The following is a 24,079-nucleotide window of genomic DNA, read 5'->3' as shown; positions in this document are numbered from 1 at the left end:
ATGGTGCTAACATGCTCAGGCATTTATCATTGCATACTCTGATGCAATAGTTCTGGAGTATATGCATTTAGGAATGCTAATGTGGAAATCTCTCTGATCCTTAATGGCAAGCCAACAAGGAAATGAAGTTTCAGGTACTTCCTTTAAAGAATAGATGCAATCTTTTTCTTGGCTTATGCAAAGCTGTGGTGTTCTCTCTCAATGGCTTGAATTGCTGCAGTTTCCATTTCTCAGGGAAGACTGAGAGTGGCTCAATGAGCAGCTCTTAACTAGTTGGCTAAAGGCTTGTGTGCTCCCACTTGTATGTTTTGTTCTGATATTGTAATTTTTTTTCCTCCCAGAAACAATAACACTTGGTTTCTGTCCATACTGCAAACAACATCTGTTGAGTAATAGATTTTCAGGATGCTTTTACTGCAAGCAAGTTAGAAGGTAGAAAAACAGAAAGTATTTGTCCTGTTAGAGTCACAGAAATTTTAAAAGAAAGTGTCTGAAACATTGGCATATCTGAAAAAGAGTAATTAAAATCTGCAGCCAAACAAAATGTTTCTTTATCTAGCTCTTACCTGAGCATTACTTAGCTACCTGGGTTAACATTCAGTGATCCTTGGAGGTAATAATGAAAAGTGACAAATACTAATGTTAATTAGTGCATTATTAAGAATTTTGTTTTTATTAATGTTGAGCAGCGGTTCTCTAGAAAAATATCCTGAAGTGTTCATGTAGTTACTGTGGACCATGTCTAGTAACTTGTAAGCCAGAAGTGTTGCATTATGCTTTTTAAATAGATAAGAATGAAATAGGTTATCTCTTGTTAAGGTGCTATAAATTCATTGTTTTCAAGATACCTCTATAATCTTTTGCTTCCTTATAGTAATTGCAAGTAAAGTGTTTGATCAGGTACTTTGCCATATACAAGTAAAAGTCTTGAAGGTCTGAGTGTTTAATTACCAATTTCTATTGCTGTAGTAAAATTTACATGGAAATACACTTTCCAATTAATTTTCATGTTGAATGCCTGCCTACCTATTGGTGTTGAGGGTTTCTTCTAAGGTCAAGATAAGCTTTTATTATTTCTAGCTGTGTCTTTGAGGCTGCAGTGGTAGGCTTTAGGATGTTCCATACGTGCTAAGGCCATGTCAATGTACCGGTTTGGGATTCTTTGCCATTAGATGTGTCATTGTCAGTCTTCTCTGGGAAGCTTCTGTTTACAAGCTTGTTTTTCCTTATGTAGTGAGTAGCCTTGCACATGCACAGATTTTTGTCCTTAATATGCTGGTGTTTCCTTAAGATACTAACAAGCCTGGGTTGTGGGCTTTGGGAGGGGTAAGTTGGTGTTTTTAGAACTGCTAAAACTAAATCAGAAGCAAGACAACTGAAATGAGTGGTTGATGTGTAACTGGTTCTTCATACCTGTTGTTCTGACAATGTGACACTCTTATGTTCAGATAAACAATGTCAAACATATGAAACTTTTTTTCTTTAATCGATTTTTGGCCTGTGCTGTCAGCTGAAGCAGTTTTATCTGTGCTCATGAAAGCAAGCTTTAAAGCATTGGAGCTTGTTGACACAAATGATATCTCCATTGTGACAGCACACCCCTTGACAGAAAAATATCACCTCGTTATTGCCTCAAAAGCTTTAGCACTTCCTGTGTACTTATTTTATCAAGGAAGTTTCATGAGATAACGAACAAATGAAGACAATATTATTACGGAAATTAAGAGCTCTCTAATGAACTCAATTACTATTTTTTTTTTCTACTGAGTAATACGTAATTGTGGAAGTTGGTGTTGAGCACTTAAATCCTTCAGATAGAGCAGTTGTACAGCCTTACCATTTTCTCTTCATGCTGGCTGTTTTGAAGATCCAGGGGAAGTGAAGGGGATATATCCTATTCTATTAGAATATCCTATTCTATTCTTTCACCCCCCATTTGAAGAAGGGGAGTGAAAGAATAGAATAGGATATTTTGGTTGTAAGGAACCTACAATGATCATCTAATCCAACTGCCATAAAGACTATGACAATTTCTGGGTCAGATCTACAGAGTATTAATAAAATTCTGTTTTCTTGACCATGAATAAAAGAGCTCAGATGTAGTAAAGCTGTTGCTTTTTTGTTTTAATTATGTTCTGAATTTACAGAAGTTATATTTGTTTAAAGAGAATCAATCATTCTTCTGAGCAGACTTGTTGACTTCTTTAGTCATGTAAATTTGTTTTCTAGACTACAATAGATTTAACCAAATGCAGACTTTCTCTTGACAGTTGTCCTCTTGGAGGACAATGTTGAAAATCTATTTCCACAATACAGTGCTAGGAAAGAAGTGTCCATAACAGTCTTGTTTCAGTACTTTAAACACCTTGGAATTGTGTAAATGTTTTCTGCTGACTTCAAAGTCTTCAGCACACGTGTTGTACTCTAAAAGATGTAAAATAAAATCTGATTAAGCACTGAACAACTACGAGACTCAAATGTAGATGGTTGGTCTGCTTTTGAGACATATCTTCGTTTTTCCATACTAGAAATAGCATTGGTCATTGTTGTAGATTTTAATAATACTTTTTCGGTTTAGGTTTTTTTATAACTTGCACTTTTCTTTTTACTACGTGACATCTTTTTTTTTCCCTACTGTGAAGGTCATCAGCCATCACGTGACAACAAAATTTCTTGAGTTCAGAAGAACTATATCTGTATTTGTGCTGTGCTAATGCCTTCTTGAAACAAAATTGAAAATAATCTTCTCCAATACGCACTGTTTATTATAGTTGTGAATGCTTTATCAGTAAGATAAATATTTAATTCCTTCAACAACACATAAAGTGACTTCTTGTATGAAAGTTTGCAATGTCTGTCCAGATTTGTAAGGTCTTTAGGAGTCAGGATCTGTATTTGAAATGTTCCTGTCATTCTACTTAAACTCCAGTTCATAGTTTTAGCTCAAACTCCACTGTTTCAGCAATTAAATAAATTTCTGTAGCAGGCAATTGCTGTTTGCATGTGTTTCTAACTTTTTTGTTAAAAAAAAATCAACATATTGTAAATTAATTTTGTTTCTATAATTGTATTGTATAAGAATCCTTCAGTTCATAATATGAATATCAACCTCAAAGTTTTTTGTAGTCAAAGTTTAAACTGTTCTTGCATTCATGTAATACAGCAGTATCATTGTGATTAAAACCATCCTAAGTTTCATCTTTGATAATCTTGAGTATTTTTATTCTAGTTTCTTTCTGTAAATGTGTCTGTCCAGTCAGTCAACCTGTCCATTAAGTTAGAAGGACTTGTGTCAGTCTCTCTGTTACTTTTGTGTAAAGTAAATAAAGATAAATGACAGGTTTTGAAGGTCTCTCTAAATAAATACTAGAAAGTGAGAGAGAAGAGTTAAGAGTCAAGTTTTAGACAAAATCTGCTTTCAAAACTACTGATTAAGCCTGTAGTTATCTGGGAGGGAGATCTTCTTATCTCAGGAGAGCTGTTAAGTGCATTCTTCAGTGTGTAAGAGTTTCTCTTGCTTTACTAAAACCGGTTTTTGATTAGTTGTGAGGACTAAAACTGTTTTCTTTTGGGAAGTCAAGTGGTATTCATTTGCTTCTCCAGAAAAAGTTATAGTTTCTTGTGTTTAACAGTGACTTAGCAACATAACAGGTCATTTAAATTAAACATGACTTTATTAAAAAGGAAATAGAAAACACCTTTATCTTACTGAAAAATGAAGAATAAGCTGGAATTTGAAGGAGAAAAATTACCACTTCTTTTCCCTCTCATTTTAGGGTACGGTCAATGGTGTGCTGCTAGTGACGCCAAATAATATAATGTTTGATCCTCATAAAATGGATCCTCTGGTCCAAGAGAATGGCTGTGAAGAATATGGCATCATGTGTCCAATGGAAGAAGTGATGTCAGCTGCTCTGTATAAGGAAATTGTGGACAGCAAAATTAAGGAGTCATTAAGCATGTAAGATAGAACAGTATTTGTAAAGCTTTGAGAAAATCTGACCTGTAGCAACATTGTTGACCATACAAAACCAGCATTTTCCTTTTTCTTCTTAGGAAAGGATATCAAAGGTTGGCTTGGAAAGGTCCTATAGAAAGTTTGCTTTACCTTCAGTTCTCGCCTCCTATACATGATAGAGGATAAATCTTCTTCTATAAACCTGGATTCTAATTTCCTCCACTAGTCTCTTAGAAAGATCTGTGGTATCACATCATTTCCTCTGCCCCGTCCCCACTGTGGAGACAGTAATAGATGTTGTTTGGTTCTTCAGTAATTTAAAAACTGGTGTTCACAGTAAGAAAGTGCAGCTTTGACAATTTTAGGTATAAATTTTTATTGTTTAGCATTTTTCACTCGCTTCTCAATCTTGTTGCTCTGACAAATGATTTAAAATAATTTGCTAACATTTGTATACATTATAATGGGCCTAGAAGTATATTTTTCTCCCTTTATGGCTAGGGGAGGGGCTGCATATTCACCTTTAGGCATAGTCTTTTTCTGGAGTAAACGGTGAATTGGGATTGGTGAGCACTGGTGTTTAGTGCAGCAGACATTTAAAATCAACTTTAAAGAGCATTATGAGAAATCTTTGTTCCGTTCTGGTTGGGTTTTTTTTTATGCTGAGCTTTTATATTGTCATCAGAAAAAGATAAATTGTCTTGAAAACCAAAAAGGATGAAAAAAAAAATCATGCCACCTTTACCTATCGCAGCCCATAAAGCACAAACATTTTCAGACTGCCTCTATTATCTGGCTGCAGGGAAGTGGCGTCTTTAACCAAGAGAGTGTAAAGTTGTTTGCTTGATGTGTAACACCATGCCCTACTTAAAATAGTTGCATGTTTTAGGCTACTCAATGACTCTGGAAAATACCCTCTTACAGTTCATGTAGGTAGTACCCTAAGCACATCTTTCTTGATAATCATAGCTATATGGACACTCAGAAGTAGTAACTTGCCTCATACCATTTTTAAGCTCATTTTTGCCATAAACCTGTGAGTGAATGGGTAACTTGCCATGGTTTTCTTTGCTGCCCGATGTCACGTATCTATTGAAAGGGCAACTGAAGTACATGTTATTACAGTAGTACTTTTGGGGCTTTTGATGTAGAATGATGGTGCCTTCAGCATGATTTCTTTCTAGAAGTTTATTTTACAGCCTGAGTTTTTAAAAGTTGCTCACACTTCCTATTTTAATTGATACATAGTGGAAAGAATTGGATGACTCTGTGCTTGAATCGTGATATTGCAGTTGCAAAACAAGTATTTTTCTAAAATGTTTAGTTTGTTAATAACTTCATAATGCTCTTGGTTTTTGTGCTCCCATAGCACGTGCATTTTCTGTTTTGTTTATAATGTGAATGCATATAAAATGAAAACATGTCTGCTAATTAAAGGTCACACTCTACATTCAGAGGCGTGTATGTCCAATTTGATTTATCTTTCTTGTCAGCTTTATAAACTAGTGGATGGAACACTAGCTGCTAGCATTTTCTTCAGTCCCTGCACTTTTGTGCCTTAGCTAAATATGAGGCATATTTGTTAATTTGGGGAAAACAAAAATCAAATCTTTTTAGTCTGTAAACAGAAGTCCTAATAGCTTCAGCAAGATTTGACAAGATCCATGTGTCTTGAGGTATTTGACACTTCAGTCATGTTTTCTCACTCACTTTTTTTCCTGCCTATTCCACTGTTAACCTTTTTCCACTCTCCCAATTTTGCCAACTGTAAAATTCGCTTAAACATGGGAAAGCAATCTTATTTTCAGTATTCAGATTGTTGATATGGAAAATGGTCATAAACCCAATGGTTCTTAAAACTAAAATTTCATGTTGTATGGTTTCTATATATAAGTCACAATCTATGCTGGAACTGGACAAAAAATGTCTGACTGCATACAGATGTTTTACTGATTTCATGAACCTTATGTTGTGCTTGTATAAGAGCACCTATAATGAGCATAATCCTGAAAATTTAAAGAAATGGCCTAGCCTAATGGGTAATGAATTCTAAAGCTGAATTCACAAGCTTTGTAAGCAAAATTACTCTGTCAGCTAAAGCTTACTTACAAGTTTCAAACACTTAGATAAGAGGGTGCGTATGCTTGGCAAACATCCTGAATTTTGGCAGCATCTCAGTAATATGATGTAACTGAATATAAAGTTTTGCGAGACTGGAGTGAATTTATTGTCCTTCAGAACAGAGATTAATGTACAAGCTTATTAAAAGCATTTAGTACTAGGTAATGGAAGAGTTGGTATACTTCTGATAGCAAAGGAGTTGACGTTGAGAACTCTAGTCAAGTGTACGTTTAAATATGAGAATTAGAATTTTTTTGTGATGGCTGTGTACTGCCCAGGATTTTTTGAGAGCAGGGAAAAGCTTGAGTTCTGTAGGTCTACTTGAGCATGTTCATAGTACTTTTCTAGTCTGCTGCTTCTAAAAGTCATAGAATTACTAGTTAGTTTATTTTGAAAGACAGATTTAAACAAAATTATTTCCTCTGAGTAAAATAAATTTTTATGCTTGCTTTTTTCACACTATTTATCAGCATCTTGTATCAAGTAGTTTGGGATTTATGTTGCCAAACAGTGGTATCCTCATAGTTAGGTACTTGCTGAAGACACTGAACACTGTTTCAGGTATTTTCTATGGGCAGAATATAGTGACATATACATTGATGGTTCCTGCTGTTCTACACTTACTAGCTTCAATATAAGAGGTTAGACCAGATGATTTTTGCCATTCATGCCTTACTTGTGAGCTAGGTGTCAGCTTCCTTGTAAGGTGGGACATGTCTGTACAATTGTACTGACCCCTTGGGGAGACAAAACTTAAAAGACTGTGTGTGATTTTTACCTCTAGAGATTATGGCTGTGTGTAGCTTTTGTTGGTTTTGCTTTAGTTTTTATTTTATTTTTACACTTTAGGTACCTCTCACAATCTTTCTAGTTTCATAGGAGAGTTTCTTGTGAAAGTAATGTCATGAACTTTACTTGAACATGGGAAGTCCCAGCTATGTTATACTGGCAAAAGGTCAGCCATGTTTACCATTATGGTATCACGATTTATGCTTGTTTATTGCTCATACTGTGGTTAAGTTGGTTTTTAGGGTGTTTGTTTAAGAGCTTCAACAAAACATAGGGAGGAAAAGAGCTTGGGACCTTAGAGACATTTGTTTTAACAACATTCTTATTTTGCCCAACAGAGATGTAGATCAGCTGTCAGTAAGGGAACTTGGCCATTCCAAGAAAGCTGCAAAGAGCAATACAGATGATGCAGATTCCAGAGTTCGGGACACAGGCAATGACAGTGCCAGTACTGCTCCAAGAAGCACAGAGGAGTCTCTTTCAGAAGATGTATTCACAGAATCGGAACTCTCTCCAATACGTGAGGAACTTGTTTCCTCAGATGAGCTTCGACAAGATAAATCTTCTGGAGCATCATCAGAATCTGTCCAAACAATAAACCAGACTAGTGCTGAATGTTTAACAGTCATTTCAGACTCAAATGAAGCTGCCAGTGACTTAAAGCCCAGTGCCGAAGTGGTTGTAGGTGTTAAACAGTTTGGTACCCACTTAAGTTCAGAAAGTGCTAAAATGTCTGTAAAGGGGGGACAAGAACCTGGTGAAAATACTGTGGATGTCCTCCAGGAGTCTTTGCAAAAATCACAGGGTAGTGAGGAGTACAGCAAGGAGGCAGAAGTGGGCAAGGATCAGGGTTCCTCCTCACTAGGAAAAAAAGCAGATAATGAGATGGAAGAGGAGTGTCCAGGTTGTGAAGATGCTGCAGACTCACAAAAGAAAGAGACACCTAGCAAAGGAAAAGCAGTGGGAGAGCAAGGTCAAGACTCAGAGGCAGAAGTTGAAGAACTCCGCAAGCTCTGGAAGACCCACACTATGCAACAAACAAAACAACAAAGAGAAAACATGCACCAGGATTCACAAAAAGAAATCAGTCAGAAAGCTGTATCTGCAGGAGATGGGCGGTTGGAAGGTAAGTCAGTAAGTATTTATGGATACAGTATTAACCTTTAGATTTACAATGTATCACCCTCCAGTTAGTGGATTTTTTCATTCTGCACAACATATCCCTTCACGTGGTGGTTATATTTCCCATTGAAGATACTCCCAAGTTAAACTTTACATAAAGGATTGGAGAAAGTATTCCTTAGGAAACTGAGAACATTGATAACGTTATAATTCTTCCTCATTGAACCGATATTTATGATTATATTAAATCACAGTTTGTAGGAGAGATTCAAATCTGTAAAATCAGATCTGCGGTACATTGGTCACTATACAGCTCACAGTTAAAAATGTTATTTAGCAATCAGTTAGCTGTTGCTTAAATTTTGATCCCAGTGTACGTGTTTGTGAATGAATTCTAGGGAATTAATTTGATGTTATTTGTAGCATGTCTGCTTTGTGGTTAAGATTTATAGTGTGAGCAACAAACATTACAGAATATTGTTTCACTTGCATCTTGTCATACTTTGATGCTGACTAGAACAAGGTTAAGCATCCAAAAAGCTTGGTTTAGCACAAATAATGGCTAGTTGCTTGGAAACTAGTGTTCTGGATACAGGGAACAGCTGGGTTTTATTTTTTGAGTACCTTGATTCTTCTGCAAAGATCAGGGTCTGGGATAATTACTTGGAAGTTACCCTTAAAGTCTGTTCAAGTTTTTATTATATAGAAATATGCTGTGCCTTTAAACAACTTGAATGTGCTTCTGGATTAATTTGATTTTACTTTCTGAAAAATTCACAAAGTTACTTTCTGATGTCTACCCATCCTATTAATCGAGATAACTGTTTTAATTGTGCAATATTTGGGGGACTAGAAAAGAATCTATTAGTGTGTGACAGACATTAAAGATAAGCGGAAGTGCAAGTGAAGGTTAATTTCATTATTTTAATTATTATAGTCAAAATTATATTAAATGGAAGTACAATCTTTGGTTAACAGAAGTTCACCTATACCTCAAAATTTTATATAATAGTTTTTGCTTGTTTTTTCGTTTTTTTTGTTCATTGGGTTAGGTTTTTTCCTTCTTCTTTTAAGGAAGTAACTGAATTTTAAAATTTGAAGCAGACCAATACTTACATCATTCTGTGACAAGTTTGACTTTTATGTCCTAAATATTAGAAGTAGTCCTCTGGCAAATGTCAGCTAGCAGTAGTTGTTGGTTGTGACTTTAAAATATTCAGGTACTAAGTGTTCTTTGGCACAATGGCTGCTTTTCTTACAAAATGAATACTTGTAACTCAGTTGCATTAAATGCTTTGGGTTTGGCTTTCTATAAGATTGTATCATTGAATGACTGCAAGTTATTCGTGTGGTACGTGATCTGTATATTTGCAGAGTAAATGCATAGATATATATAAACAAACAAGTGTCTGCATACAGGCCTACAGAAGAGTGCTAGCTAGAAACCTTATATGCACATTGTGCTGCTGCCTCACTCAAGGTTGATGGGGTAAAGTACAAAGAAAAACATACAAAAAGCACAAGATCCTTTTTGGAGATTTGTATCAATTCAGTCCAACTTCCTGCAGTAGTAATTATTACTTTTGTTATTCTAGCATGTTTTATTAGCAAAATGCAGATAAATGAGTAAATTACAAAGTAATATTTCTCAAATTAGATAGATTTGGTGAAGCTTCTACAGGCACGATTAAACAGAACCAAGGTAAAAGCATAGATCTGCTGTAAAAGCATCAGACTGAATATGACATCTATTAACAGCAGGTCACTTAAAACATCAGGTCATTTAAAATTTGAAATATAGTAAACAATTTCAAGTAGCCTTTCTCAAAATAAAACTCTGAACTAGTCATACTATGAGTTTTGGATCAACAACTTACCTAGACAGGGTTTTTTGTCTATTTTCTATTTTTTTTGGTCTATTTTTGTCTATTTTTATTTCCTATATAGGAGGAACTTAGTTGATTTTTTTCTCTTTTGTGGCAGTTTTGAGAATTCAGGTTTTGAGAACTATTGTTTTTTGAACTTTGCTGAGGTCAGATGTTTGAATTTGGAATTAACGATCTGAATGTTTGTTTTGAACATTGAACAGGTGATGCTATGCAAGTAGATACTTATAAGTAAATAGAATAACTAAAAAGGTCTCTCTTGTATCTACTTTAATTTTTTTCAAAGCTTCTGTTTTTGCAGACACCTTTGTTAACCACCGAACTGAAATAAAGAAAGCTAGATATGGTTGATACTTTGGAGAAATTGTAATAGTCTATAATTTTGTGTGTGTGTAAACAAGCTAAAATATCATTAATGATAACGAGTCAATATATTTGCTGCTTAGCTGAATATTGGCAGAGATTGAAAGGAAGGACAAGAAGCATGAGACACGGTAGCTGTTGCTGAAATCTTTTCTCGATAATTCTGTATCACATATACAAGAAGATATTGGAGAACTCACTAAAAAAAAGATTCCTGAATTAGTCTTTTTGAGACTTGGGGCAGGGCTAAATTGTTTGGTTTATTTTATCTGATAGCTGGAACTATCAGAAGAGCATAATCCCACTTCTCTGAGCTCCAGGGAGTTCTAATCTGCTCCCTCTGAAGGACCAAAATCACAAATACCAAATAAATTGAAAAGTATTTGTCTAATGCTGCCACAGAGTTTGCAGGCCAGTCCTATGAAACAGGCTTTTTAGGGTTTTTTTGTTTCTCCTTAGTATTTTTTTTCAATCCGACAATTTACCTTTGAGCTTACACATTAATAAAATACTTCCAAATAATACATGTTATTATGGCTAATTTACTGTACTCTATGCTGCAGGTATAATTCGAAAATGTTGACTGAAAACATAACTGAAAATTAGGAGGCACACATTAAAATAGGAGGCACACATTTAATTTAAATTTACTAGAAAAAAATAGTCTTTTGTGGAACAGTGCTGTTCTAAATCATGGTGAAAATCCCATTGAAAAAATATAGTTGCAATGTTTACAAGGTGATGTTTTCTGTGCTTAGTGGATCTGTGGTCTGCATAGACCCTGAAGGAGAACTTCAGGTGTGAAGAAAAGATGTGTCCTGGCAAACTGAACCTTATCTGTATGTACATGTAATACCAGAGCTAGGATAAAGCCTTCATTGCCATAACTGATCATAATAACTTCTAAATTTACATTTTTCTTTCTTGCATTAAAGAAGTCTCTTGTGGCTGGAGGATTTAACAAATAATGTAGTAAAGAAACAATTTTAAGTAGGCTCCTTCCTTTAACTTGTGCTGACTTGACAATTCAGACCTTGAGGGTAATCATATAATTCTATTAGTTCAATTAAATATACTAGCAGAGAGAAAAATCCTGCGCTACAACATTCAGAATATTTCATCCTGAGGTGGTGTTCATGCCACTGAGGTATTTGATATAGCTAACAATTTAAAATTCATCTTAATCCTGTATCAGTAAGGCCAGAATGTTTGGCCTCGTAAATGACAAGTAACTAACAAATAGCTCTGACACGTGTGAAGCAAGCCAAGATACATATTTAACACAAGACCTTTCTCGTGTATGTGGATAGCTGTTAATAGTGGGATGGTGGTGATTCAGTTTTGAGAATATGCCTCAAGAAGAACTTCTGAGTACTTCCAGGCATGGATGAAATACTGTAATAATGTGATCTGCAGTTGGAAGTAGAAATGAATGTTAAATTGTTTAGTGTGTTGTATTCTGAAGTTAATTCTGCTGATGTGATTTTCATAACAAAAAAGGGCAGGTTATTATTACTACTTATCTTACCCCATTTCCCATTACTTACTTGTATAAGTGTTCTATATCCCTCAATTGTCTAATATAAAATTAGTTAATGATTTTGTTAAGCTCTTTAGTACATTGTGGACAACTTACTTTGTCTTTATTAATAGGTTCTTCTGTTATGAAAGAAAAGAGACGACATCGGTCTCACAAGTTTCTGTGTCTCAGGGTTGGAAAACCCATGAGAAAAACGTTTGTTTCTCATGCAAGTGCGACAATGCAGCAGTATGCACAAAGGGACAAAAAACATGAGTACTGGTTTGCTGTTCCACAAGAAAGGTAAGACAGAGGTAAACTGTAAAAATCAGCGATTGCCAGTAGGTGTTTGAGCTTTTTATTTTTTCTGCACCATTCAAAATTTTACAGTGACTGTATCTCTCTAAATAATCATAAAAAAGGGTCAGTGTCTGAGGATGTTGTGGATTGGCTTGTATTGTATTTGCCGTTGGAATACCTCAATACCTTACTGACATTTTACTGATTTACTTGAGTTGCTTGGAAGTTTGGCAAGTAGTTTCTCATTATATTATTTAGGTTTTTGTTTGTAGCAAGTAAATAATGGAAGAAAGATTCAAGTGGTGTCTGGTGGAGGAAGCAAGTTCTGCAGCAAAATTTTTGTCGTCTGTGCTTTCCATTATTTGGAAACTTTCTAAAAATCCTCTCTGAGTTCAGAAGAGCCAGCTGGGATTCTTTTGTCTTATCTTTGTATATGGAACATAAAACCTTTCCATGAACCAACTTAAACATATCTGTTGGAAAAACACCTAAATTTGTCCAACTCATTCAAAGACATGAGATGTTGATGCTCACTCACTGGTATAGTCTTGGATTCTGAAATGATCTTTACTGCTAGGAAACTGTGACTTCTTTTCAACACAAAGTGGTTTTTAGGGGTTTTACATCCTTGTCAAAGAGTGGGGGGGAAATAAAAGAAACAAAAAACTATCAGTTATCACCTGGTATAAATACCTACCCACAATGATCAAGTCACTTTTCCATCTTTTCTTTTGAGCTGAATGGCATAGAATGTCCAGTTGGGGCACTGCAGTTTGAGGACAGATATGGATCAATTGGAGAGAGACCAGAGGAAAACAGCAAGACTATTTAATGCCTAGAATGTTATAACATGTAAAGAAAATTAGAAGTAAGTGGGGTTCTTTAATCTAAAGAGAAAAGGTTGATTAGACATAAAATTATTTTATACTGCAGTTGGCTGCTACACAAAAGGCAGTAGTCTTTTTTTTTCCATGTCCACTGTGGATGGAAGTATGTGATGGACTGAAATTCCATCGAAGTATTATACTTATGCAACAGGTAGAATTGAGTCTATGGCAGTGCATCACAAACCTGATTTTAAACAGCAACTCTCTGCTACCTCTTAAATGGTAGAGAGGATGCAAAGTTTTGAGTCAGAGGTCTGTCCCACTAATTCTGCTGCTGTTAATTTTGTCTGGGCCAGGAGTTCCCTTGTGATTACAGTCAACTCAAATCTGCTTGCTCTAGTAGTATCATATTTAATTTGAAAACAGATAAATGTTTAATATATGGCAATGATGTCTAGATTAGTTGATTAAAAGGATTACTTCTCTTTGGTTCATTTTCTAATGTAACAAGCACTTACCTTCAGCATAAAGCAGAATTGATCTGTTTTGAAAGAAATGGTTCTTATTTTGCAGTCTATACTAATCTCCTTGGAAATTATTTAATCTGTGAAGGGTCTCTCTAACTAAATGGGGCAGTGTACTATCAGTATCACATCTTTATTCATTCAATGTGTGCCCTATGTTTTTTGTAAAGAAAAAGCTCTTAGTGGAGTGTTCAGTTTCTTAATTTGATGTTAACCTTGCTGAGTGCTCATCTGCATAGGTGAAAATACTTAGGCCCAATCCAGTTGTCTTTGTCATAGAGTAGTGAAAAAGAGATAAAAGCAGGTATCTGACAAACCAGCTTTATTTTAGTGTTCTTAGTCTCAAAGGGGCCAGTCTGGGAAGGAGTGTCTAAGAGTTCCTTAAGCATCAAGTTTCATATACTTGTTTTTAACAGTTATAATTACACATACCTCAAAGTTCTTGAATAGCTAAAATCAGGATTTAAAAAAAACTTTCATACTTGTATGACAACTTAAAATTGATGCCTCATTCAGTGCATGAGGAGTCTGCAGCTTGTTTGGACTTCTGTGATAGAATTTCCTAACCTTATACATCCAGTATGTTGTATTCTGTCCTACTGCCAGAGAAGGATTTGCTCTTTCTTTTTTTTTCCTTTCATTGTTATTCACAAACCTCAATCTTAACACGGGTGGCTTTAGGTAACTGACCCACTTCAGAGGCTGTTACTACATACCTGTGTGCAGCATTCTTATAGGCAGAGGCACATGAAAAATACAACTGTACTTTTGGGAAACTTTGCAGCTCTGTGTTCTTCAAGTGTTCAGTTTTTCAAGGATTATTAAGGAAGGAAGGAAAAGAGGCTCAAATATTATTATTCATGCTAATACAGTATGCAGATACTGCAAATATCTCTGAAGAAAGACATAAGGAATATTCAAATTCTTGTAACCAGACCCATGCAGCTCTAGCTCTGAATCTTTTTCATGATCAAGAGATACTAGTGGATTCATTGCAATTCCCTTTCCTGAATGCTCTGTCTGTGCACCTGCAGCAAATACAGGGTAGACTGACATCTGTTAGCATTGCAAATAACTTCCTCCTATGAATTTGCGTGATTTTGCTCTTCTAAACTGGAGAACAGTGCTATTTGTGGCACATAACTTAAAAGGAGGTAACTTTGTATCTTAGTACTTACTATACTTAGAGTAGTCTGTACTTTAAGATTTTATGATTTATATATATGTGTATGCTTTCAGCTGTATTCCCCCACATCTGTAGTACTTCCCACAATTTGTATAATTCTGATTATGTCTTGGAAGTGGTCAGCTGTTCTTCAGGAGTGAGGAAAACAGACATGCAGACATTTTTTGAAATTCTAATTTTGTTTGGTTTTATGTAACTCTTTCTAAATAAGATAAAAAAGCCTTTGAGTCTTATTTTGGGATTGTCCAATGGGACAGAAGTGAAAGACTGTACTTGTATATGAAATCACAGCGAATCCATTCCCAACTTGTTTCCTGGTTTTTTTTCTCCAGAGTGAGCTTCATATATTTAAAAATTCTAAAAATCCCCCAAACAATCTAGTTTTTTAAAATGTGTCTGTAATGTCTAGTAAAATATGAAACAGTATTTTCATTTTAACCGTAAATACTTAATATTATTAGACACAACTGAAAAGATTACAGACTTACCTTATTTTTCTTTTCTTTGTTGTAACTTGACTTTTCTAGGACAGATCACTTGTATGTCTTCTTTATCCAGTGGAGTCCAGAAATATATGCAGAAGATACTGGGGAATCTCTTCGGGAACCTGGGTTTATAGTGGTAAAAAAGAAGGAAGAGCCTGAACCTAGTGAAGAATCAAGTACTGAAGACGCTGCTAAAGAATGGGAGGTAAGGAAGAACAGTATCAAAGATTTTTTAATGCATTTGTAAGAATATATTAAAATAGTATTAAATATTTTCCAAGAGGAAAACAAAGCACTTTATTGGTCTGATTATCATGATCATGGCTGTTCAATTTATGCCATCCTAATGCTTTGCTCTAACATCAGATCAGGACAACATTTCACAATTCCGAATCATTTTTGTGTGGAGCAAATTATAACCTAAAACTCCTAGGGAAAGCAATGTGAGTACAGCAACAAAGTTGGAATTTGGGTGAAGCAGACTTAATTTTCAGTCTAATAAACTGACAGTTTTCTGATATTTATTATACCTGAATCTAGAGTGTTCAGTTTTTATTGGTAAGACTCTCAAAAAGGGATGGGACAACAAAAGAGGAAAAGAACAGCTGTTAATGACATGTTTTTACAATAAATTAGTAATTAATTTTTCAGTTGTAACTTATTCATGCATTAAGATGCTGTTGAGCGTATTTAGAAATATATTGTAACTGGAACTATCTCTTCATTTTCTTTAATAATAAGCACATTTCTCTCATGTGAATCTGTGTCCACTGTGTTTCTATGGACACATCTTTACACGTCTACGTGATTTTGTTTTGTAGTGTACATGCAGTTAAAGCACTTCTAGTCTTGTACATTCAAGTGTTGGTCCAAAGTTTGATGATTCTTGTCGTATATATATTGTAGAAGTATCCCATCAGCAGTGTTTGAGTCTTAGAGCAATTGCAATCGCTGACTGTAAGATTTCTTTTGTTTTTCTTCCCCTTACCCCTACCCTGCAGTGGAACACGTTTAAATTAAGGAAGTCTACACTGTTTTATGTAGAGCATAAAAGAAATTTTAAAGAACTGCAATAGTCTAACTACAGGTAGTAGTTTTCTGCTTAGCTCCAAGACTTACAACCATAGAACTCTGAATTCAGAGTTGAAATGTAGCTAGTTAGGTGTTAGGCCATGGTTGCAAAGCATTCCCTGCAACTCAGCAATTTTACATGAAGCATTTTTCCTTTGAGACATTGAAATTAATATCATTAAAACATGTCTTTTTAACATTTATATTCTCAACATATGTATTGCTTGAGTTTTTACTGGCTGTGTATTTTGGTATTAACTCTTTCTCAAAGCCTTTATAAGTATTTGGACTTGTAAAATTTGGCCTTTTGGAGCATGGGGATCAGTGGATAGTGATCTATATAATGTATTAAAGCACAGTATATCTCTTTGTAAGTCAGCTCTTTGGTAATGAAGCACCTTAATATAACTGCAGAATAATTTCCACAGAATATAATGAAAATGGTTTTTTCATGATTGAATGTAGTAGATTTTAGAAGCTGTTTCTGGAAGTAGTTGAGGCAATACATTTTTTCCAGAATCTGTAAGTTATTTACCACAGAATGAGGCCACACCTTAAGCCTGTATTTAGGTCTTCTCTGGATTTAGTCATAGGAAACATTTGAAGAATATTGTAATTTCTATATGTTATGTGAAATTGTCAAGTTTGATTCTCTTAATATTATCAAATAATTTTTGGGATTTACATGTTAATATGATTAGTGAGCTTTATTAAAAATGTTATGCAAGTATAAGAAATATACTTATGTGGTCTTTTCTGCATTTTAATTTGAGTGATGTGCCTTCATATGACTGACCTTTAGCACAAATCTGAAAGCTCTTAAAAACTTTCTATTCAGAAATGTTTGACAGTACTGGACAGTTTGACCTGTCATTACATAAAACTGCATTTAAGTGACTTTTAACATGTATGCTAGAAAATATGAGTAAATACAGGGAATTGTAGTTGTTGTTGTCATACTCATTATTTCCACTGAATTTCAGTCATTATTTTCAATCAATATACTTCCTTCCTTCAATGCAACAAGCCTTTCTTCTGTCAGTTTTTGCTCCAGGTGCAATCTAAAACAGCAGGTGAACAGTATAATTGAAGCCTTTTTCTGGGTATTTGGCTGAAAAACAGTCTGCCCTTTTCAGATCATAAGGGTGGGGGAACTCTGGGTGGAAGGGAAGTGGAAATGCGTGACAGATACTGTTGAATTACCAAAGGATGAAGGTAGTGGAGTATCTTTCTTTTCCAAAATGTGTTCTCCCTGCTGTTGTATCTTCAAACTTGAAGAGCAGAGAAGACAATTAATGAGTAATCCAGATGTGGTGCTCTGAGACAGATTTTGTTTCTTTGCTAGTTCTGTTAAAACATTCAGGTACAGCTTTTTATAATAGACTTTGAGAAACCCTATGCTTGCTTAGTGGGAAAGAAATTATGGGAAGACGTAATAAGCAAAGGCAAAGATCAGTAACATGAAACAAGTAGAAGGTGTTGCCTTATTAAGTTTATCAATGAATAAGACTGAACTCGAATTTCAGTTTTTGTCTGCTCGCTTCTACCGTGATCAAATACTGCGTTGTACATAGCGTGAGAAAAAAGTCCAGTGAATCCTATAACTTTCTCTTTTTGTGTTGCTCCCTTGATAGATAACTGGCTTAACAGAAATAACTATGAATCTACTGCTGTCTAGTGTTACTGTCGGTAAAGGTGATTAATTCACCAGTTAGAGTTTGAAACAATCTGGCTGAGGCACCCTGCAGCTACTGTTGCTGATGTTGCTCAGTATCAGTCTTCTGGAGAGGCCCCTGCCTGTGTCATTTGCAAAGCTTTATAAAAAGGATACTTGTTTACTTAAGATCAACTCATGCTAAATGCTTGACTCTGGTTTCCACTAGAAATGAATAGACAATAACTTTATTTAATATACTATCTAAGAAATGGAACTGTGGTGCTAAATTCTCAGTTGTGTTATGTCCATCCATTTTTCTCGAATATCTCTTTTATCTTGTACTTTAGTGAATGGGATTACATCAAAGAAGAGAGTGTTTGGAGTTGTGTTGGGTTGTTGGGTTTTTTTATCTTGGCTGTTTAGGGTTTTTTTTGGTGCTATATTTTTACCATCTGTACTGAGATATAAAGTATATTTATCATGGTATTCTTTTTTTACTTGATGTGTCTAAGTTCAAATGCTAATGGCTTTCTGTGTCTGTTAGCACAAATGGTGAACACTGATATGTGTTAATAAACAAACTCGTGCTCTGAAGCATAGTCTATACTTGCATCTAAACATGGCAAGACTTGACAGCAAGCTGACTCCTTCTGTTGTGCAGTGTCTCAGAAGCAATTTCCATTGGTACTTATGCTCTAATCTTGTTTCCTTTTTAAGTTCAAGTTGTGTATATAGTAGGTGCCTATTTAAACCTCAAATCTGTTAAGGAAACACTTGAATTGCTCTGCATTAGAATAATTCTTGTTTAAAGCATTGATTCTTCCTTTCCATTCCCTGTTATTTCATCTCATTGCCTTTATTCAAGATTGAGTCATACTTAATGTCCATGTAAATCTAAATACTTATTCACAAGATATTTGAAAAATGGAAATTGTCTTATGACCCACAAACTGTTCTTAAAGTAGTTGGAAGCTCATCAATTTCATTTTTTTCATTAACTTGTTCATTGTGGTGGAAATACAGAAAATTAGTTTGATTTAAAGCTGTCTAGAAGTTAATTTCCAAACTGAAGCTTGAGTTGATAGATACTTGCAAATACTTTTTCCTAGACATGGTAGGTCATGTTCTGGACTTGCATTTCATAGTAATTACTTTTGGTTTTGCCTATTTAATGTCTGTAGAAAACATGGATACAATGCTTCTGGAAAGCAGTAACTCACTTGTCCAACTGAATTGCAGTTAGAACTTAAATTGTGGTTTGAAAACACTTACTAGATCAAACCATTAGTTGGAATTGAAGTTCTGTCTGCTTGAAATATTTGATGTGGACGCTCAGCAATCCAACATTACCAAAGCTGTAACTTCTGGAGTGTCTCAGAATTCAGTTTCTGTGTATTTGTGGAAATGTGAAGGTCACAAACAGTGATTGTCTCCTGGGTAGATAAGCACCTGTGTCCCATATCCCAATCTTGAAACTTTTTCAGATGTTTAGTTCTTTATTGGATCTGGACTAGAACCTACAGCATTTCTATATTAAAGTGGATATTACAGTTTTAGAATGCACTGCTGCCTAAAGTTTTTGTATTGTTAATCGTGTTCCTTCTATAAATTTGCTTCCATTCTCTGCTGTATACTTCAGTGCTTGGATGCTGGTGCAACATCTGCTTGTTGTGCCTTACATTTTAAAATGTGATCTGAACATAATGCTGTATGACAAGCTGGATAATACTGGATCAGCAGAGAGAAGAGGAAGTCTGGAACTTGTAGGCTTCTTGAATGAAACATTGTACAGAATGTGTAAAGATGCACCATGCTAACAGTCTTCAGAATAAGAATATTTTTTCCAGTATGTTTCTGGAAAGGCTGTCGCTTTATGATAATGGATTGCATATACAAACTAGATGGTTATTTGGTTTTTACATTGTGTATTGTCAGTTAAGAAATTGGATGTGTCACTATGCATGTGTTGCTGTACATTACCACAGAATGTTTAATAGGCCTTGCTCTTGTACTGGAGGATGAGTCTTTTAAATTCCAGCAGTCATGTGCTATAGTAGGAATGTTTCTGTTAATTTGTTGTGGTTGGAGAAAGGGACTCTGGTGTGTATTTACATAATCCAGTGCCCTTTGCAGAGATCAGTAACTTTCATTCTTGCTTTTTGCAATTAACTTGAGTGATATTCTACTCTCAACTTCATGCATTAGGGTATGTCTTGTTTTGCTGTATTTATTGTCACTACTTAATCTATGTGAAATCTATTTATAACTTATAAGTGGAAGTTTAGAGGTTTTGATGGCTTGGAGCTGTCCTGTAGTTGGAGTCATGAATGTGCAATTGTAATTGGTGGCTATTTCATGTATCTGATAGATACAACTTTAATAGAGGGATCTGGGATGGTCCCTCTACTAAGACTTAAAGCAGAACCCTTCAGCTGAAAAGCTTATGCTTTTGAAATTCTTAATGGCTTTCAGCATACCTTTGAAAATCCTCAGGAAAACTTTGTAATGGAAAAATACTTCCTTTTTTTCCTCCCCTCCCTTTCCCTAAGCTATTGACAGGAAACAAAGGATGACTTCTCAAATTAGACTTCCTTTCTTCTGGAAACTTTCTCAGCCAAGTAAGAAGTTGTTCCAGTCCATGTTGTATTGACACTACAGGAGATAGCTTTTTGTAATATTTTAGTGTTTCTTGTATCTGTAAAGTGAAGAAGGATCAGGCATTACTTAGCTGTAATCCCATGTTATCTTCACCTGCAACAATTTTTACAAAGACTCACTTGTTCTAGAAGACAGAGTAGTAATTTTGTTTAGAAGTCGGTTCCTGATTTTTTTTTTTTATTTCACCTGCATTCTAACTTTATTATTCCTGAACTTGACACTTATTCATGTGGAATCAACAGCAAGTTGTAAATAAACTGGGTAATTATGTCCCCCTGCCTGCCCTGTTATCCTTCTGTGCTAACCTCTGTCTCTTAAGAGGTGTGGAGCACAGGAAATATGTTTTCTACTAATGTAACATCACTCAAAAAACATGAATATTAAATATAGGGATTGTAGAATTCAGTGTCATGACTTTTCTGTTGCTGTGATATCAGGACATTGTTAGTGAATCAAAACAATTCCATCATATCCAGCTGCAAAAAACCTTCTTCCACACCCACTGTCCAGTCTTTCTACTGAAGCTGAGGGTTAGGATGCTTCCTGCCTTGTGAAATTATGAAATCTTGTCATCTGATAACTTGAAATCTGGTATAGCAGAAGGTGTAAACCAGGTAATTGGTTTGGAGCAGAAATAAGACATTCCATAAGTTGTACTTTTATTTGTTGTCCCTCCTTTTTCTCTGCTGCTACTTGAGTATTTTTTTGAGACAGATTAGTTTATTAGAAGAAATGACATTGTGAGGTAAAATTACTGAAAGGATTTTGCACATTGATTGTGTAGAGATCTTTATCTTGGTTGTGAATTAACAATGACAGTAACAAATCATCATTCAGTGTAATTAGATACATTTTCTGTTGCTGCATTGTCTGTGTAAGAAATGGGTGCATGCTCTTAAGTGATTGCTGCTGCTCTGCACAGATGTCATGTGTGAGCTGGTGCTCCTCCCTAGAATCTTTTATTAAGAGCACTGATGGCAAGGCCTCCATTAATTACAAGATACGAGATTCTGATTCCAGTTAAGAGATCAGTACTATAATCCCCGAATGCATGAAAAAATAAAAGGGCAGATTGTTAATCTTTAGCCAAGTGTTGCTGCTGGGGTCAGATTTCTCGTGTGGGCTTCTTTTTGTGGCTTGGGTGGAGATCTGTCACGAGTGACAAGTGACAAGTTTTGCCACTGTGCTGAGTGTGCTGTGTCGGTGCTGCTCAAGTCCTCCCTCTGCAGCAGATGCTCCCAGCTGGAGGCAGCTGCAGCTCATGGGGGTGGCTGCTCTGCTGGAGGGCTCAGCAGCAAAACAGTCAGGGGGTTACTTGTGCACTCATTCCATTAAATTTTGCAGCTGTAATTAAGTGGAAAAGTGAGTTGTCAGATCAAACAGATTTTTATTATTCTCTTTTCTTTTCAGCAAGTTTTCAAAATCCTTTTGAAAAGCTCTGGGAAAAGTAATTTTTATTCAGATAGAAGCTTGAAATTTCTAAGCAAATTGTTAAAGTTCTTTAAGATTAAATGTTACACGACAAAAAAGGATACAGTTAATCAGATTCTTTTCTTCCTTTCCTTTGGAGAAACTACGTGTTGGCTCATGTTAGGGAGGACTTGCTTTTTCTTGAAGGGCAGGGAAAGGATGACTGCTAAAGTAGGCTGTGGAAGAATTAGTTGTATCATCAGCTTTTGCTTTCTGCCTTAAAAGTTTCATTTCCAGAGAAAGTTTGAAATACTTTTGCTGCATATTCTTCATTCCTTTTAAGATTTCCCAGACTTGGCAGAGAAGGAGGTGATGTCTGTAGCTTGTATTTTATTTTTATATTGATGGTAACTCTCATTTGAAACAGTCGTAAAGGTGTCTTGTTTTTGTTTTAACCTTCCTGTTCTTGTTTTAACCCTCAGTATTAGTTCACTTATTATTTGAAAATAAAATCCAACAAAAACACTCAAGCACATAAATAGGCATACAGCTTATTATTGGAATCATTTGACTATATATGTAGTGAAATCATTGTTAAATATTTGAATTTCCTAAATCTCAGCTTCAATGTTGCAATGATAAAAATGTTTTTACTTGGCACCTTAATAGTTCTGGTAAGTTAGAACAAATTTATTTTTAGGGATGCCAGCTCCCAAAAAAGATTTTACTGAAAAGAAACCATTTTATCCATCAGAATGTTAGACACTAGTGCAAGGTGTGAGGTGTTCCAATGCATAGTTTGCAGTAAAAAAGAAATTTTGATCCTGGTTTTCTCTGCTTGGATGTCTTAGCTTTTAGATCACAGCACAACAGCCTGAGTGAACAATGATTTAATGTTGTTCTGTTGCTGCTCTGGCCTATTTAATACTTTCACATAGAACTTGGAGCATGGGTGATGTGGAGATTTTTTTGGTAGTTGTTGTTTGTTTGGGTGGAAAGGAAATGTTTCATTTTTAGTGGGGGCTAGAGAGACTGTAAGTGCTACTACAAGGAGATTCTTACACGCATTGTACTATTGCCCATGTCTGTTTAAATAAACATTCCTCCTTAAGGGAGAGAAATCATCATGATTCCAAAAATATTTTCTTGCCGGGGCTAGCATTTAACCCATGCTGCAAATATAATTAATAGACAAAAGGATTCATTTTCTTCTTATAGCTTAGAGGCTGAAAAGGCTACAAAGCTAACAGTTTCCAAATGCTTTAAAACCCCCTTTAAAAAGAAAATTCACTGACCATTCCTCTAAGAAACGACTGGCAGGGTTTATAGAAGATTGTCAGCATAAGGAAGACAAACTGTTAGTTTAATATTGAATGCAAACATTTTACCATTAGAAATTGTTTGCAAACAATTACCTTGTAACAGAATATTGCAAGCACTTCTTGGGGATTATTTTTATTTTCCTCAACACAGTGTATGAACAATTAAGTTCTGTGTCTTTAAATATTTTTGCTTTTTAACAAACTAGTGCTCTGCGACCACGCTTGAGCACAGGAAGCCTTCCTCCTTGTGTATCGTCATCATTTGCGATACATCCCCCGCTGAACTCTCGCTCATTTGCTCGCTGCCCTGTCAGTCAAATGCGAGCGCCCTGCACACTGTCCTGGCAAGGCGGCGTGGGGCTCTGCCTGTGCCTGCAGCTGACAGCAGGTACACAGAATGCTTTCCAGCAGCCTTGAACCATGCTCTTTGTTTCATTTCTTTTTTTAGTCTCGTTTTATTTTTAGAAGGGAAATGTCTCGTCTCTGGTATGGGAAGAAGGGAAGAAAGCACCAGCCAGTAAATCGTAAATGCACTCTGGTAATTTTCAGTGTAGTCTGTTCATGTCTGTTATTGCGGTCTTTGAATGTTGTGCTGCAGAGACAGTTTCTGAAAGTTCGAATTCTGAATGTGTAAACAGAATGCTAAGTCACAATTTTCATTATCTTTGGAACGTAACCTAATTACTGGTATAACATTGGCATTAGATAAGAAAAACTACTTTGAGCATTAAGGGGTTCAGCAGTTTTAAGGTGAGTTTTTTTTCCTTTCTTTTCCCTTGAAGTAATGCATTTTTTCACAAAAAATGTACTTTATAGCTAAGTACTAAGAACAAGAGTTTGCATGGACATACAGTTAGAGAATTGTAAATTTCCTGACTTAC

The 24,079-nt window shown here is 35.5% G+C and overlaps 1 protein-coding gene across 7 annotated transcripts in view; it reads left to right on the top strand.

Annotated features, from left to right (window-relative positions):
• OXR1 (oxidation resistance 1) overlaps positions 1-24,079 on the top strand; it is a 262,529-nt gene that overhangs the window by 215,058 nt on the left and 23,392 nt on the right. For 5 of the 7 annotated variants that reach the window (XM_063389336.1, XM_063389351.1, XM_063389384.1 and 2 more), the window contains 4 exons: positions 3,777-3,961; positions 7,207-7,994; positions 11,893-12,061; positions 15,123-15,285. In XM_063389336.1, coding sequence (XP_063245406.1) covers positions 3,777-3,961; positions 7,207-7,994; positions 11,893-12,061; positions 15,123-15,285 — 1,305 coding nt within the window. Of the gene's footprint in view, positions 1-3,776; positions 3,962-7,206; positions 7,995-11,892; positions 12,062-15,122; positions 15,286-23,592; positions 23,737-24,079 lie in introns of those variants that run through there. The other 2 variants (XM_063389376.1, XM_063389368.1) reach the window with 2 other exon arrangements.

This window comes from Prinia subflava, chromosome 1, assembly GCF_021018805.1.
Source record: "Prinia subflava isolate CZ2003 ecotype Zambia chromosome 1, Cam_Psub_1.2, whole genome shotgun sequence".
Classification (NCBI taxonomy): domain Eukaryota; kingdom Metazoa; phylum Chordata; class Aves; order Passeriformes; family Cisticolidae; genus Prinia; species Prinia subflava.
This window is presented reverse-complemented; position numbering and strand designations above follow the sequence as displayed.